The sequence below is a fragment of the Lepeophtheirus salmonis genome, chromosome 14 (assembly GCF_016086655.4).
Source record: "Lepeophtheirus salmonis chromosome 14, UVic_Lsal_1.4, whole genome shotgun sequence".
NCBI lineage: Eukaryota > Metazoa > Arthropoda > Copepoda > Siphonostomatoida > Caligidae > Lepeophtheirus > Lepeophtheirus salmonis.
This window is the reverse complement of record NC_052144.2, coordinates 29,951,936-29,969,383: the sequence shown is the minus strand read 5'-3', so window position 1 is coordinate 29,969,383 and position 17,448 is coordinate 29,951,936. Positions and strand designations below refer to the sequence as shown.

The following is a 17,448-nucleotide window of genomic DNA, read 5'->3' as shown; positions in this document are numbered from 1 at the left end:
ATTATTCCAAAATATAAATTAAAAATAATTGATTCTTAGATGTGAAATGAAGATGTGAGATGTGTTTTAATGAAATTGTTTTTGAAATTTATTATTTTAGGACTGATAATTTAATTTAAATTTCTAAAGTATGATCGAATAGTTTATTGAGGTTGGATTTAAAACATGTAGAGATCCCGGCTCCCAATATGTATAATATGTATCCTATTTTAAAATTTGTAACTCTAAATCATGGATAAATATACATATTCTCCGTGTTTCAAACCGACTCCTTTGAATAAATACAGGTAACTCTGCTGACTCCTGGCTCACTCATCAGCCATAATTATTGCTTTATGGGAATTACCTGTACATAATTACTAACCCTTAAATTATTTTCTTCCTTTTAAGCTCATGAGTGGGGATATAGGAAATGAATACAATCTGACTGATGTTCCCAATTGGTTCCATTTCGGCACCAAATATAAGAATCTTGTCCATCCCAATGAATTAAATAGATTATTAATGCAACAATAATGGGAGACTATTTCCTAATATTTTAATAAATCTTATTCTAATTCCAAATTTAATCAATTTCGTGCGTAAATACATGCAATTCTACTTACTTAGTGCTCAATTAAATGTAATTATTTAAAATTACATTATTTTGAGCCTTGTAAACTCGTGAATCGGGGATATGAGCAATCGATACAGTCTGTATAAAGTTTTCTATTATTTTTTGTTTGGTAACTAAGAAATAAATAAACAATCATCGTTATGAATTAATTATATTATTATTCAAAAATCAATGGAGGATATAATATTTTATATTAAATGGATGAAACTTATAAGATTATCTTGTAGAAACACGATTTGAAGTCGACACTTAATTTTTGAAGGGCAAATTCATAAGGTTAAATTATTAGCTGATTATAGGTTTTTTTAGAAAACTCTTTAACATATATCTAGTTTCATTTTTAGTTGAATGCATTACCTTAATCCATCATTTTTTACCCAAAAATATTTTTATGGATTTCAAATATTATCCCAAAATAGAAGAGCAACTAAAAATACCACTTGATTTTAAGATAAAAAGTAGCCCTCTTGGATCCTTCCTATTAAACTACGGCAAATATTATAGTCCTATAATTATACAAATTTATATAAGTTTACCAAGTAGAATTTCTCATCAGAAATGATATTTTTCACCAAAACAAGTTACGTGATTGGAGCTTTTGCTCATCCAGATAGTATTAGAACTCATTGTTTCTACTAATATCTGGAGTGGACCAAGGTTCAATCACTTAACCTCATGTAGAGAGAAGTGTATTTTTATGGTTATAAATTAAATGGCAATACCTAATTGTCTTTGTACAATATTAACCCCTTTTTATTTCATCAACATGAGAGAATCTATATGAAGTCACGTGCTATAATTAATATCTCTTCTACGTAGACAACATTTTTGAATTGAAATAAAAAAGGTTTTGATCAAAAAAACTTGCGTAGAGTAAGTGTCTTAATCTAAGAGTGTTACAGATATTATTTCAATATTTTTCTACAAGTTAAATTCAAAAATATTACCAAAATGAAGTTTAGATCAAAACATTAATCCTTTAAAGTTAGGAATCCTTTTTTTGGCAAAGGAAGTACAATATTATATATATATGGTAAATCTTTAATATATCTATGACCGAGCTACATAAAAATATTTGTTTTTGAATACAACGGTTGTAACGGCTCTGTTCGAACTCAATTTTGAATTAATGGATCGGAACATAACTCTAATTCATCATGTGTTTTTGCAGCAGTTTTTACTTTTTATTATTTAAAAATGAAAATTACATCCTTGCAAATAAATTTTTTAAGTATCACTAGTAGTTTATTATGCTATGTAATATGCATTTATTATTCGTTTGGAATTATCTTGCCGGAATTATAGTTTATTATATAAATAAATAGGTAAGTATTTTATTTCTATTAAAAATTAATTAGTTTTAAAAAGTGTGATCAAGTTTATATTTTGCATTTTTGTGTGATAAAGTATGTCTAAAAATTTAAAAATGCATATATTTATGTTACTTTTTTTCAAATTGCAGGTTTTATTGGACGCGAGTTGTTGCTATCAGTAGACTATACATTAAAATTTGAAGCCTGATCACTTGATAGTTGATTTGATACAAAATACGAGAACTATCAACGTTTCTTTAATCTTTATAAATGTAATTTGATTACAAAAATAACTTATTTGCATTGTGCTAATAATATCATCATTTATTGTAATTTTTTATACGTTGATTAATTAGTTTAATATAAATTTGCTCTGTTGCTAATATTCGATATATTCAATCATCGGAGTTATCCTTATTTATTAAAAAAATTTCTTCCAGATGGAGACTAACGGGCACTTGTATACTTTGAAACAGGATGAAGAACTACGAATAGAAGTGGAGTGTCCAAAAAATGAGACAATCACGATAGAACTTAAATCAGGGACTGCCGAAATATTTGGAACTGAAATGGTGATGAACACTAAGTACAAATTCCTGCCTGGTACCAATTTCTCTATTTTCACCTATCATGGATGTCAAGTATTGATTTTGGGGAATTTCGAGACTTCACCCTACGCCTCAAAAGAAACTCCAATGATCATGTATTTGAATACACATGCTGCTCTTGAAGAAATGCGAAAGGATGCTGAAAGAAAGGGCAAGAGGGGTCCAGTATTTATGGTTGTGGGCCCAACAGACGTTGGTAAATCCACGCTGTGTCGACTATTTTTAAATTATGCGGTAAGGATGGGGAGACGTCCAATTTACGTAGATCTTGATGTTGGTCAAGGATCTATTTCATTACCAGGTACTATCGGCTCCATTCTTGTAGAACGTCCAGCATCCATTGACGAGAATGGTTTCTCTCAAAATGCTCCATTGGTATATCATTTTGGTCAAAAGTCTCCCGGGCAAAATACAAAATTATACAAACTTTTAGTATCAAAATTATCCCAAGTCGTAAGACAAAGACTTGATTCAAACAAAAAGGCAGATGCATCTGGAATTATTATCAATACATGTGGTTGGATTCGAGGAGAGGGCTATGATTTGATTAAACATATTGCTAAAGCCTTTGAAGTGGATGTGATAACAGTTTTAGATCAAGAAAGGGTTTACAATGATTTGAAAAAGGATATGCCAGATTTTGTTAAAATCATGTTGCAGCCCAAATCAGGAGGAGTTGTGAACAGAAGTCAATCCTTCAGAATTCAGGGAAGAGATTTGCATATAAAGCGATATTTCTATGGTCGTTATCTGGATTTATTTCCACATTCTTTTGATATGAGCCTATCAGACTTGAAAAATAGAATTTATAGAGTAGGTGGACCTAGGCTACCTAATAGTTGCTTACCTCTTGGCGCAATACCTGAACCTAATTATAAAACCAAGCTCATTCCCGTAAATTAACTTCAATATTTACCATGTATCTTTTTTAAAATGTATCCGTTTCATTTTTAGGTCCCTCTTGCTCCTAAGGATCTTTTAAATCATATTCTTTCTGTATCATTTTCAACCCATGAGGATGATGCTATTTTATCCAACATTGCCGGTCTTATATGCATTACAAATGTGAATGTTGATGAAAATAAATTGACTATTTTATCGCCACAACCCAAGCCACTTCCAAATACGATTCTTCTTCTCTCAGATATAAAGTATATTGACTCAGATTAATAATTAATTGATTGTTATTACGATTCTGAACATAAATATATATTAATGTATGAAAAAATAAAATTGACATAAGTTCACATTCAAATGTTTTTCTCCAAAAAATGAATCCCAATTAGAAAAGTTAGAATAGCAGACATGATATTTACTACTATTTTTTGTGATATTCTTTCAATGTGATTTATCCTACTAACAAACAAATGGCATAGAGGTAGTTAATAAATATGCATATAATGATTATGTCTACATATCCTAAAAATATATACACTTATCATATTGCATTTTTCTATTAAAATGAGGTTTTTTTTTCAAATGTAATTTATTCGAATGCATTGAATGATTATTATATATCGTCCTATAAAAAATGAAATCCTTATTAAGAGACAATTTCTTAGCGGATTTTCTCATAACTATGATATTTTATCACTCAAAACTAGATTAATTCTCCATCAATTATGGAATTAATATTTCAGCATTATTTGGTTATAATTACATATTGGCAAAGAAAGGTATTTTTAATTTCATGATATGATAAAACTATTTTAAACAATAATTTCTAGTATATTAATAGGTTTAGGTAGGGATATACCGATGCATTTGGAAGCGGCAACAATTGACTTTTTCTGTGAAGTATCGGAATCGGCTCAATAATGCCAATTCCCCCAATACATGTATTTACTTATTTATTTACATTATTAAGAAGAAGAAAAAAATCTTATTATTTCAAATGGTCAACCAATAAAAGGAAGTGAGGATCACACCGTTAACAGATCCAGGGTTGGCCTTTAAAGTATTAAAAATCACATTTTTAGGACATTTTTACAATTCAAAGCGATATTGTGTCGTGATAGAACGATATAGAGGAAAATAAAAATGATTAAAGTTTGATCAATAACATAACCTCACATAACTTTAGAATTGATATCTTTATGTCATTCCTTGTCTAGTTCTGATTAATAAACAGTTAAACATTAAACAAGTATATCATTGCATTATAAGTTTAAATAATTCTTTTTATATGATAAGGAATCGGAATTAGCTGAAATTTTGATATCGATACGTACATCTCTAGTTTAGGGCCTATAAATTCATTCGGCTATTCATCCTTCAATCTATTATTTTCATATACATGAAATATCTTCAATTCTAAAAAAATATTGTTGGATAAATGATACATTATAAATAATGGAATCATTTTTTCATACTAGTGTTTGAAAATGTACGTAAATGTTTGGTATTTGTACGTCGTTCATGACTGAATGAGAGAAGAAAAGGTTTGGGCATGAGACAAAAGTAAACAGCACTCGCAGTTGAGTATTATTATGATAATGTTGTGAGTCTTCCTTAGTTTATACTTTATATTCTGACTTTGCCTTTTAGTTTTACAATTCTCGACTTATCCGATCTCTGAGAACGTTCATTATTGCTACGAGAATTCTTTGCGATATCATCAATTGATAAAAAAGAAGAAAATGGGCTCAACCGAGACACTTTGTCTTCGTTGGAACGAGTTTGAATCAAGTATAAAACATGGCTTTTCGGTACTACGAAGTGACAAGGATTTCTTTGACGTTACCTTGGCATGTGGATCCCATCAAATTAAGGCTCACAAATTAATACTAAGTACTTGTTCCGCCTTTTTTCGAACCTTGATCAAATCCGTGCCTCATCAGCATCCTCTTTTATATCTACGTGGAGTAGATTTCAATAATTTAGAATCAGTACTTTGTTTTATGTACAGTGGAGAAGTACGTGTGAATCCTGAGGATTTAGATCAATTCTTATCTCTTGCACAAGAACTCCAAGTTAACGGTTTAATGCAAGATCAATCCTCGTCTGAAGTAGTAAAGTCTGAACCAACATTATTTAATGAAGTTAAAAAAATTGAGCCAATTTTCGAACCGACTGCTCCAAAAAGATCTTTGAATGCTTCAAATATTATTAAATTAAAAAAGGAACCTTCTCCTATCTCCAATCCAAGTAAAAGGATTTCTACTGAGCTGCCTGATGATGAAGATTCTGACATTGAGGTTATTCCGCCTTCAGGATCAAGTACAATGATGCACGTTTCATCTCAGGAAGAATTAAATGACGTGCCTAATGAGGAAGATGAAAATGATGAAATGGAACCGGAATATACTGAGGAAGAATCTTTAATGAATGCATCAGACTCATCCCATAAAATGAATGGTATTACTTACATACCATCAAATTCTTAATTCAATTCGTATTTCTTTGTTTCCAAATAAACAACTAAAACTAAGGATAAAAAAAAAAAAAAACACAACAACATTGCGTTATGTAAAATTATATTGATTCGCTCCCTTATTAAAATATTTATAACTTTTTTCAGAATTATTAGATGAAGAACTCCTCAAATTTGTTTCAAAGCGCGATGAAGATAAGAAATTTAAGTGTCTCAAATGTTCTCTCACATTCAGATCCAAGCAAGTTGCAAAATTCCATGTAGAGGCAAAACATTTTATTACGGATGGTTTTGAATGCGATAAATGTTCTCGGAGGTGTAAAACAAGACGTTCACTGACCATGCACAAATTTCGAGTCCACAAAAAAGATCCTGAATATTTCTCAACAATATAAAGAAGATTTTTAGCTATTTATTAAATTTTGATAAATGTTTATGAAATTGTATTTATTTATTATTTAATTTATTAACTCTTTAGTAATAGACCAAAAAATCCCAAAATTAACAAAATTTTACTTTTTTTTTGAAATCTTTTTGACTCTTATCTAATTCTAGTAGTACATTATCTATCTATCCGCTGTCAATTATCACAAGTATTTCGTTAGTTTTTTTTTAAAGGAAATTGTGTTGTTGCACATTTAAAAAAATGTAGAATCATTTTTAATATTTTTTTAGGGTTACGAAAGTTTTTGAGTTAGAAAAAAAATCAGAAATCCATATGAAAATAGATTTGTTCTATTCCGCGTTTGACATGAATTGTTTGTCATTATTTAAGACCAAATTATACAAAACAAATGTAATAGTCAATATGTAGTTTGAATAGGTATTTATTTAAATAAGAAATACACTCATAACTCATTTTCACTTTTAAGTAGAATTTTTTAAGAAAACAACGATACAATATACAAAAATATTTAAATACAACGTTATGGGGTTTCAAAAAGAAACTATCTTTGTATTTTTCCAATATTTTTTTCGTATACAAAAGTGGAAAAATATGGTTTTTCCCCCACTTTTAAATTGAATTTTCTAAGAATTTGATAATAATATTTCAAGTGCGACACTGAAATCTAAACACTTAGTTATTAGAAGTTATGGTGAGTTTTGTAGAGACGGAAATAAATAAAGTTAGGTAAGTTGAACATTTCATAACATTGTGTAGAAATTTCATTTCTTTTTTTAAGTTAAATATATATAAAAGGTTTCCCTCCAAGATCTAGGGACAATATTTACCGCAATATAATGATACAACAGCGGCAGTAGTCACTCTATTTTGGATATAGCTGTATGGTTATTAACCTTACCAACATTTTGGAATAGTATTAAACAGTCACCATTTGATATAATTTTAGACTTTATATTCTATTAAAATATCCACAAATTGGAGATGAAATAATTATAAATTATTCTATCTATTCAAACTTATACTCTAAGTCTAATTTTATAAAAAAAATTAATATTTTTTTAAAATTAGTTTTTCTTCTTTTTTCTCGAGCTTTCGTTCTGGCTATTGAACTATTGAACAAAATGATTATGCGGCCTGCACTCGTCATTCTTTCAATTCATAGGCCCACAGTAAAAAAAGTTTGGTGACCCCTGCTCTACACTAACAAATCAGCAGGGAAAAATAATACGGCTTGGTTATTGTAATTAAATTTTTTGGGAAAAAAAAATCAAAATTTAAATGTCAAATATTAAATTTTTTGAATTAAAAAAAATTCAAAAATAAAGTTGTATATATTCAGATTAATCAGCATTTTATGTTACAATTGTGTTGTAACTTTTGTGGATGAGCATGTTTTGATGCTCTAGAAAAAGGTTTTGTTGCAACCACCCTGTGTAATTGTCTCTTATCTCCCTTACATTCTTGTATATTTTTATTTTTTTCAAATTCAATTTTTAATTAACTTTTTATTGTAGATATAGGTACTTCGGTATTATATTTTTTTAAAGAATAAGTAATTTAACATTTTTATTTATTGTTTTTTCATTTTTAATAATTTGTTGAGCATATACTCTTTTTCAATATCTAGTGATCCAAATCGTGTCATTTTTTTAGGTGTTTTTTTTTTTTTTTTTAGTCGGTGTTGGTAATCCGAAGAATTAATCTACTATTCCTCAGGTGTAGTCATTATTATTTAATACCTGAGTAGTGAACCTAAATAGATTTAACTATATTCAAAACCTAATTGAACGTTCGTGTGTACTGATAAAAGACGGAGAGCAACGTTGATGATTTGTTGTAGAGTTATAATTGTAAGTCCTTGTTGGACTCAAAGTTGAATTCGAGATCGACAATGGGTTCATTCTTGCAAATATCATTGTTTATTTCCTACACTTCCTCCTCCCTTGTCACTTCTGAGTGTACTTGATCTCCTCCAAAACATTCTTTAAATGGTCTAAGTTACAATTTCGATTTTCGGGTTTTTTTTAAACATCCCCATTATACACAGGATTTGCATCACTGCATATAATACTAGAAACCTGTAACAGAAGGCTCAAGCGCGCCCGCTACAAATGGGGTATAACACCTGAAAAGGAAAGAAAAATATTGTGCCAACTCACAGAGGCCGTCTCCTTCTTTTCCTATAACTAAAAAAATAAGAAATGACTACTAGAATGAGCATTGATTGATAAATTTATCCGACTCGTAAAAATGTCTCACGATCTTAATTAATCGATTACTTATCTTATGCTAAATAATATTTATCCCTTACCTTAATAGTTTCATGTTATAACCAAACAAATTACAACATCATATATATACTATAGATATTCATTTGGAAAATTATCTTCTATTTTTACATTAGTTTAAATAATAGTTTATATTTGTTATGTAATGATAAAAATACTATATTTGAAGTACACTCATCTGTTAAGTTGAATGAAGTTTGGCAAGGTTTATTTTGTTGTCTGGATAATGTTAAATATTTTATCATTTGTAAGTAACGCAAAATTCTTCTTCACAACGATGGAAATTTAATGATATTGTAAAGCACACAGATTAATTACTCAATTACAATTACTTATCAAAAATTATCATAATACCATCAATTAAAAACAAAGAGCTTTTGGATTTTTTTAGATTTAGTCGAAATATATTTGCTGTCTTAAAAAAAATTCCTGATCATTACTAAAGATTCCCTTCCACATAAGTATCAAGTCTTTAACAATGAACAGGAATTTTTATCCATGAACATTATGTATTACATTTTTAGTTAACGTTATTATAAATTTTATTAAAAGCTAGATCCTTATTTAGCAATACAATTATTCACATCAGGGCAAGAAAAGTATTTTTAAATATTTCCGTTATTCTTTATACAATGAATAATGGACATATTACATTAAATGGTCTTTTAGTATCTTTTCCACCTTTTTACAGACTTCCCTGTACTTTATTTGAAAAAGATATAAAATTCGACACAATGCGAAATTAATTTGTATATAAGGTAATTTATTAAAGATAGAAATAATAATATAAATAACACGATATTCTATTAATATATGTATAACAACAAATTTACTATAAATGTATTTTATCCCTAGTACAAACTTTAAAAATTATTTAAACTCACACAACCTTTTCCCATACAAATTCCTTTAACAAAAGAAGTTGCAATAATCGAGAACAAAAAATTTATTAAACCAAGGTTAATGGAAATACAAGGTTATACCATAACACTTGTACGACTGATGTTTGACTTCCACCACGCTTTTAATATTGACGTCATAGTAGATGAGTGGTTGCGTGTTTTATCAAAATCTGTTTTTCTTTCCCAGCAGTCGGTATGATACATTAAATTAAAAATTGTAGCAATAGTGACGTCATGCACTATGAGGGGTTGCATTTTTTGTCAAAATCTTACCCAGCCGTCGGTACGATACATAAGGGTGATAATTTTGGTAAGAATAGAAAAGCGTGCGAGCAGAAGAGAAGAAATACTTCTGGCATCATTGATTAAATAATATACATCTTCTTCTATCAATCAAGAACGTCATCATTCCCGCCTTTATTTTTCAATATTAATATAATATTAGATGGTGATAGTCGATAGAGAACTGAATAAAATGTCTAAAATAACGTCGCCTTCTGTCTGGATTTCTGAAAATGGAGGCCCAGGAATTTGGGAATTACTTACCAGATGAGAAACAGATGGTTTGTCGGATTTGTCGAAATAAATGTGCCTTTGGTCTCCTATCTAGAATTACACGCCACTCATTATTCTCATCTCATATCAAGAGAATGGATATTCATCTAAAAAATCAAGTTAATGGTGAATACATCAAGTCAGACTTTAACTCTGATCTCACAAAGATGCTTATTGCATGTAATATAACCTTATCAATTGCTAATCATTTATGTTCAAAAAATTTATGGAGAAATACACGGGTAAACCTATCCCTTCCCGAGGAGCCATCATTAAATTAATGGAGGATGTTGGTACTGATGTCATTTATAGAAATACATATAAAAATGTTTTGAGTCGTTCACACCAAAAGACGATCAAGTTATCAGTAAAAAGTATAAAATATTTACTAATTTCGAAATTGAACTCTGAATTTTGTACTATCTAACAGTAAGTATTCAATCTTTTTTTAAATCTAACTCTAAAATATGATTCTATTTTAGCTAAACATATCAAGAATTATGATACACAACTCATTAAATAGTAAAAACAACTGCTTAAATGGTCACAACAACGGGGGTAGTAGCTTTGGATGGTTCGCAACTAGTTTGTCTGAGACTAGTTTCTTCACTTAAAGACTTGGGTATGATCATTAGGTTTTCCAATATAACATAGTCAATAAATATTGCTTTTTTTATAACTTAAGGATTAGCTATGGATCATAGGCTTCAAAAAGTGGTGTTCGGAAAACTCATAAAAGGCAAAAACAACTGCTTAAATGGTCACAACAATGGGGGAAGTTGCATTGGGTGTAGCATTATAATTACCAATTGTGTATATATGTTGTTATATAAGCATAAATAGCGGAGAAAAAAATCTTTTTGATGCTCTTAATAAGGAGTAATATCGCCGGACATTACTACATAATTAGCTTTTGCTCTAAATCTTTACGATGTCATGTTAGAAAACTAAAATAAGTCAAGAATGGTTGCCTGAATTGTCTTATCAGTTAAATTTGACTGCATGGATTAACTTTTCTTTTTTAGATAAATTTGAAATAAATGAAAGTGGGATTCTAAAGCTGTTCTTACTAAGATTGGAAGAAGATATGGATTGAAATCTAACATTATTTTATGATTTACTTTATTATTAATAATTATTAAAATCTCATCGGTAGAAATATATCTATCCTGTGCACAATTGTATATGCAACTTGCACATAAGGAAAAAGGTGATGATCTTTTTGATTAAACTCCACGTCTGGCTTGTATTTTGCAACCTCAAGTTATGACATATTGAACTGAATTCCGATGTTAGAACAAGAAGATATTATTTGGATCAATCTATTATTTCAATATTCTGTATTTATAATTTATTGTTATTATTAGTTATATGATTCTAATTGTTTAATTTTGTATATTTAACTTAAATGTATGATGGTTTATTTTTTAGTATGTAGATTATATTTAATTTAAGCCTTCTATTTTAAATTTGGAACTTCAAATATATTTCGAAATACTCTTATTTTGTCGTTTTATTAGTTATTTTTCTGAGAATATGGTTCACAATAAATTACTATTTCATGGAGTGTGACGTTGCTAAATCTACTGTAACGGATAAAAATCGTCTAAGTCAATTATATGTATTATATCTTTATTAAACATTTTGCTAATAAATACTTTCGTTACACCCTCAAAAATCATAATAAAGCAGGCAACTGATAAATACTGATGTGATTATCAGTGATAATCACATCAGTATTTTAAACAATGATACCATGTGTCTTTCTCCCCCCTGTCTCCTCGCACGCGGTTTTCTCTACAATATTATCAACTATAACGATACATCAAATTGAAAATTCTAGCAAGCCCGATCACATGATGGTCTAACCTTGAATTTCTATTAACCTTGCATTAAACTAACTAAATTATTAATATATTAATCAAATTTCTTTTGAGAAATGTGAATTTTATCATTGAAAAGCAAAAAATATACAAAAGAATTATCCATGAACATTAAGAAGTAAGTATTACGACGAAGAAATTTAAATCTATAATAAATATTGCCTTCAATATTAAATATATTAGGAATCTATGTAAAATTAAAATGTCTTATTTATTTGTGAACTCTATTAATACATTTTCTTTGCTTCATCTTAATATATTATGTATAAGATGTAGAAATAAATGTTCCTAGAAAGAATTGAAAACAAAGACATTAATACTTCAAACGTTATCTAAAATGGTTTAGTAATTCAATATTTTGGGAGTTATACCTAGTTTGATCATTTCAGGGGTGTCTGCAAGGGCGGTAACCCTCCCTCCCCCTAAATTAAGGAATTTTTGCTTTTTACTAGAAAATTTAATATTTGAAATTTAACTAAATTTTTCAATTTTTTTCCCCAAAAGATTTGATTTTTTGCGAACAAGAGTAGATTTTTGAATTTTTCCCCCCCAAAAATTTAACTTTTATGTGCAGAGTTGGGAATTTAGGAAATTTTTTTAATTTATTTTTTCTGTGAACAGCTGTGGTTTTTGAAAAAAAAATTATTATTTGAAATTTAATTTTTGAAATATTACGTTGTGGGTGGTATCATTGTAAGCAATATGATTCTGAGTAATTTCACTGCAAGACTATATGATCGCGTGTAATTTCGTTGCAAGATATATTATATTCGGACGATATAACTATTGAATGATTAAGAAACATGCCATATTAGAACCCTTCTAATATGCTATATGTTATATATTTTATTACTTAAGTAGTCGTTCTAACCCTTACTTCTTTACGAACCATTTCGTTTCCTGTTGTAAGGGGATTCCTATTCCTTCCTGCTCAACCGTCTTTAGCCTTTCTAAACAAGATGAAGGCGATCGACCGCACATATATTTAACCATACATGGGAAGGGAGCTGGATTTCTTCTGGGGTTAGGAGCTAATGCAAATCTCGTGCCCCTATCTATGGTTCCTGATCGAGGCAATCGAAAAAAGTTTTCTTTTTCTCTCGATGTCAAATTTGATGACTCGAAGTCATGCAATTTAAACTTCATTTGCACTGCGTTCAACCAACCCATATTGGGATTTCGTTCTTGTGTTGATCTTGGCTTGGTGAAGATCATGAACAGTCCGTCTCTATAATTACAACATCAAATATGCCAAACCTGTGCGTATATCCAATGCCGACGCACTGTCTCGTGATGTGCAACTCAATTGAATTCTCTATAATGAAAGAGTCTGAACTATTGGATGCTACAATGGTAGTAGATCTTGTATTTCCCTCAGTCATCGCTGCAGATAAGTCGGATGATTTGACGTATTTCCAAGATAAGAGGTTCCGTTCCAAACGTAACATGCTATCCGTGAAGAATGGTCTTCTCTTTTAGAGGGATAAGATTCGCTGTCCCAAAGAAATTACGTACCCAACTCCTTCAAGAACTCCACATCAATCATGCTACAATGGTGAAAATGACAGTGTTAGCACGTAGTAGACTATGGTGGACTGGTTTAGATCAAGACATTGAAGATTTTGTTTCTGCGTGTCGTACTTGTCAGAAGAGATCCACCTTCTTAATTTGTTTTCTTTGCTCCTTCGAAGGAATGGGAGCGAGTCCACGTTGACTATGCCAAAGTCCAATTTAAGGATGTCTTCGTGATGATCGATGCAGAATCCAACTGGATAGAAGCTGCAAGAATGAACAATATATCGACTCTTGCTACTTTAAACAACTATTCCTATGGTTTACCCGTTTTGGTTGCCCTCATACTCTTCACTCAGACAACGGATTTCAGTTCGCAAATGATCAATTCAAGTCGAAACTTTCGGAATAGGGGTTGAAACACACACTTTCTCCGCCGTACCATCCCCAGTCGAATGGTCCGCCGAGAGAGCCGTTCGTATTATCAAGTCTCTTGTGAAGAACACCCCTGGACTTTCACTAGAGGAGCTTTTATTCTCGTATTGCTCTACTCCCTTGGTGTGTGGAAAGACGCCATCTGAGCTTTTGTTCTCTTTTAAAATACGAATTCGACTTGACGCAATGCTCCCTCATGAATCGCCGTGCATCAAAGCTAATAGTAAAACGTCAATGATGAAAAATTTCTGGTGCCGGAATTTATGGAATAGAAAACCGACATGGCTAGAAGGAAAGATTGTGGATACAAAAGGAAACGTACATTCAGAGTACAAGTTGATGGCAAGATCGTAAAACATCACATCAATCAACTCCGTCCTCGCCGTTCGGGTTGATTGGGGGTCGTGATTATATTGTATTACTTAAGTAGTCGTTCTAACCCTTACTTATTTACTGGTTCCTTTATGCACATTGTAAATATATATATTAGAATAAAGTAACTCGTTCTACTAATGTAGTAAGACCTCTAATCAGTGTCTATTATCCTTGATTCAGTATTCCCGTGTTTCCCTTTGGGAATTCCTCATCCTCCTTTGTGTGTCACTAGAGTGCCTTGTGCCTTTTTGGGCCTATATTATAATTAATAAGTGGTTTATTACTCTTAAATAGGTAAATAGTAAATACACATCACTATAATACACCTTGACCCAAATGTTGTGTAGGTGAACTGCTGGGACTGAGGCAAGTTAAGTTTATTCGACGCCACTTCCCTGAGCATCAATGAACCCTTTAAATATTCCCAAATACACAAAGACCCATAGGTTGTCCAAGTGAAGTGCTGGCCCCCAAGGCAGTCCGAAATCCACCGCCGCCGAGTTTCCAAGCAACATAGAAACCTTCTAATATGCTATAATCCACCCTGACCCACAGGTTGTGTAGGTGAACAGCTGGGCCCCGAGGCAAGTTAAATTTATCCGCCACCACTTCCCTGAGCATCAATCACATTAGACGGGTTCTTTGGTGCTAAGAAACGCAGCGGAGGCGGAGTTTAAACTGCCTTGGGGCCCAACACTTCGCCACTATTCACTAAAAATAAAACTTTTTTGTGAAACAATTTGTATATTAAATTTCAATAATATTTATAATTTATAATATTAAATTTTCCTTTAAAAATCAAAAATTCTTTAATTTTGGGGAGGGCTCCAGCCCCTCCAGCCTACCCCCTACGGATACCCTTGTTCCACCAAAGAATTCATATAACAGGTAGCTGATATTAATATTCTGTAGTACCATAATTTCGCTGCCGCCTTCTCCTTGTCCGTTTTTTCAAATTACAAATATATCAGCTCTAGCTATATTTATTATAAGATGATTACTTTTACAAAATTGACTATATATTTGATGTTTTTCAGAAGAATATATAATATATTGTTATAATGAAAGGTTAGTTATATGCTAATACTAATCCGAGAATATATTATTCAAAATAATGAATCATCTCATTAGTAAAAAAATGATTTTCCCCCTTAATTGACGTCATAATTAATGTCAGAGTTTTATAAAGCCTTATAATTAATTATTTGATCAAATTGGTTACTTCAAATACTTCATTAATGAATCAAAATAAAGTTGTATTTTCTTGGTTGCTTATTTAGGTAAGTTTTGTTTCATAGTTCTATGAAAAATAATAATAATTGACTTTTGGACTGTCTTCTATGAAATGCTAAGAGCGTAAAAAATGTTCTTTATTGGAGTAAAAAGGTGTTCTGAAGTTTTGCCAATTTACAAGTCATTCATTTTATTTTATGTCGCAACCTTTTCTCTTAAAAGAAACTAAAAAATTGGTAATTAATCACCGTTTAACAAGAGATCCTTTGATTTCAACCAATCAACGTTTAGAACACTCATAAAGAGCAAAGAAAAAGAAAAATAGATTTCTGACAGGAAAATCCAAATGCAAATTTTTATTTAAGTGTATTAATAATGCAAATTTTGTCTGTCTTTCTTTCTGTGTGTACGAGTATGTATGTTAAGACATTGTTGATCTAAACAATAACAATGCAGTCATAGTAATGAAATATCTTATCTGCCTGATAATTGGTCTGTGTTCTTCCAGGAGATGCTACTAACTAAACATAACCTCAATACTTGCCAATAGTGCCATCTATTGGACTTTGCACTAACTTTTCAAACTACCCTCTTATAGAGTTGTATAAGAGCCATAGATGTAAATTATATTATCCACCGTTATTTTAAAAAAGGAAACCGAAAATTACGAGTATATAACTGCACACTGCAATCTTTATCTAGCAATGATTAAATAGGGGATCTGTGTAAAGAAAAAACTAAGTTTACCCATTAGAAAAGGAAAAAAAGGTGGATGCGTGTGCTCTTTCTTCTCCCTCCAAAATCATAAAACAGGTAGCTGATAGGTCTTAATTCTAGGATACCATTTATCTTCCTCCTGCATCTCCTTACACTCTTACAAAAAAACAATCTCTATGTATAGTAAAGCCAGGCTTGTACAAAATATGAGTTCACCTAAATGCCTGCTAGATTTAAGTTATTTTTAATAACGTTGTTATCATCAAGGATGGAAATACTGAAAAAACTACATCTGCAGCAGCTGCCCGGAATTCCGCCGCCTGGAAGTCATCATTACCGCTTCAGGCGGCTACATTAATGATCAAGAGATTTTGTTGAAAGTCTATTGTTAATTAATAAATTATATCTTGTTGAAGTTTAAACTTAATAGTGTTCAGATTTTAATAGAGCACTCGGTACATAGAGATCGAATAAAAAAGTATTCATTCATTTAAACATTTGCTCACAAGTCTAATTCAAGACTTTCAATATTTTTATCACTCCCTCATATTTCTTTTGAGCTCACTTCAAGTCCATAATTATAGTATAGAGTTAATAGTATAAAGGCTTCTCCTGAGCTCAGTATTAAATAGCTTTCCTGTACAAGTCGACTCACGAATCTTAGGAATCGAGCTCAAATCAAGTCGCAAGTCTTTGATACTTAAATCAAGTAGTGTTGCAAATCTAGAGCCCAAGTCTCCACCTATGGTATCTCCTAATACACCCCATGATGTCCTAATTATCTATTTTATTATTTTTTGTGAGGGTCTTATGATAGATCTTATCATTCTACATGAATAAAACTTCATGTCAAGAGAGGAGCTATAATTTTTCTCTAATCAGTAATCACGTATATATACATGATAAATAAATCGAAATCAATATTTGTTATAATCTTTTTCATATTATACAAGGAAAATAATTTAATCCATGAAACTCTGATATTTTTTAATTATAATTATAATGTTATATTATATAACACTTCCAGGGGGAAATTCATAAAAATTAAATTAAACGGATTTAAAAGTTATCAGAATTTCAACTACAAAAGGTCAAATAATGACATGCATCTCATCATTTTTATTATCACTCAAAACGTGGTGGCTAATGATCCCTTTTTCTTGGCGTCTATCATTCTATTAATCGATTGAACTTGTTTCTTTAGAAAGGGAATTGAAGCCTATCCGTGGATC

At 30.6% G+C, this 17,448-nt stretch overlaps 2 protein-coding genes and 1 long non-coding RNA gene across 7 annotated transcripts; all 3 read left to right on the top strand.

Moving 5' to 3' along the window:
* The first annotated feature begins 1,748 nt into the window (after positions 1-1,748).
* LOC121129395 (protein CLP1 homolog) lies at positions 1,749-3,784 on the top strand. Of its 4 annotated transcripts, none has more exons than XM_071893296.1 (4): positions 1,749-1,941; positions 2,079-2,201; positions 2,406-3,431; positions 3,492-3,784. In XM_071893296.1, the coding sequence occupies exons 3-4, from the start codon at positions 2,499-2,501 to the stop codon at positions 3,705-3,707; spliced, it is 1,149 nt and encodes a 382-aa protein (XP_071749397.1). In that variant the 5' UTR covers positions 1,749-1,941; positions 2,079-2,201; positions 2,406-2,498; the 3' UTR covers positions 3,708-3,784. The 4 variants fall into 4 exon arrangements, with proteins under 4 accessions (XP_071749397.1, XP_040581050.1, XP_040581051.1 ...); XM_040725116.2 differs by having other exon boundaries at positions 2,370-3,431; XM_040725117.2 differs by having other exon boundaries at positions 2,079-2,258; positions 2,370-3,431.
* Positions 3,785-4,760: 976 nt separating this feature from the next.
* On the top strand, positions 4,761-6,774 carry LOC121129501 (uncharacterized). The gene is made up of 3 exons (XM_040725225.2): positions 4,761-5,013; positions 5,085-5,894; positions 6,058-6,774. Exons 2-3 carry the CDS (start codon positions 5,177-5,179, stop codon positions 6,303-6,305), a joined length of 966 nt encoding a protein of 321 aa, XP_040581159.1. The 5' UTR covers positions 4,761-5,013; positions 5,085-5,176; the 3' UTR covers positions 6,306-6,774.
* Positions 6,775-9,322: 2,548 nt separating this feature from the next.
* LOC139907146 (uncharacterized) lies at positions 9,323-11,564 on the top strand. 2 transcript variants are annotated; one of them, XR_011783547.1, is made up of 3 exons: positions 9,393-10,490; positions 10,544-10,683; positions 10,747-11,564. It is a non-coding gene; the product is annotated as an uncharacterized lncRNA (long non-coding RNA). The 2 variants fall into 2 exon arrangements; XR_011783546.1 differs by having other exon boundaries at positions 9,323-10,683.
* The last annotated feature ends 5,884 nt before the right edge of the window (positions 11,565-17,448 follow it).

Bases quoted from the DNA above. Each gene is read 5' to 3' on its own strand.
- LOC121129395 (XM_040725116.2), top strand. From the start codon at position 2,370: ATGGAGACTAACGGGCACTTGTATACTTTGAAACAGGATGAAGAACTA. The intron at 3,432-3,491 runs GTAAATTAACTT...TTTCATTTTTAG, and splicing joins ATAAAACCAAGCTCATTCCC to GTCCCTCTTGCTCCTAAGGA.
- LOC121129501 (XM_040725225.2), top strand. From the start codon at position 5,177: ATGGGCTCAACCGAGACACTTTGTCTTCGTTGGAACGAGTTTGAATCA. The intron at 5,895-6,057 runs GTATTACTTACA...AACTTTTTTCAG, and splicing joins CTCATCCCATAAAATGAATG to AATTATTAGATGAAGAACTC.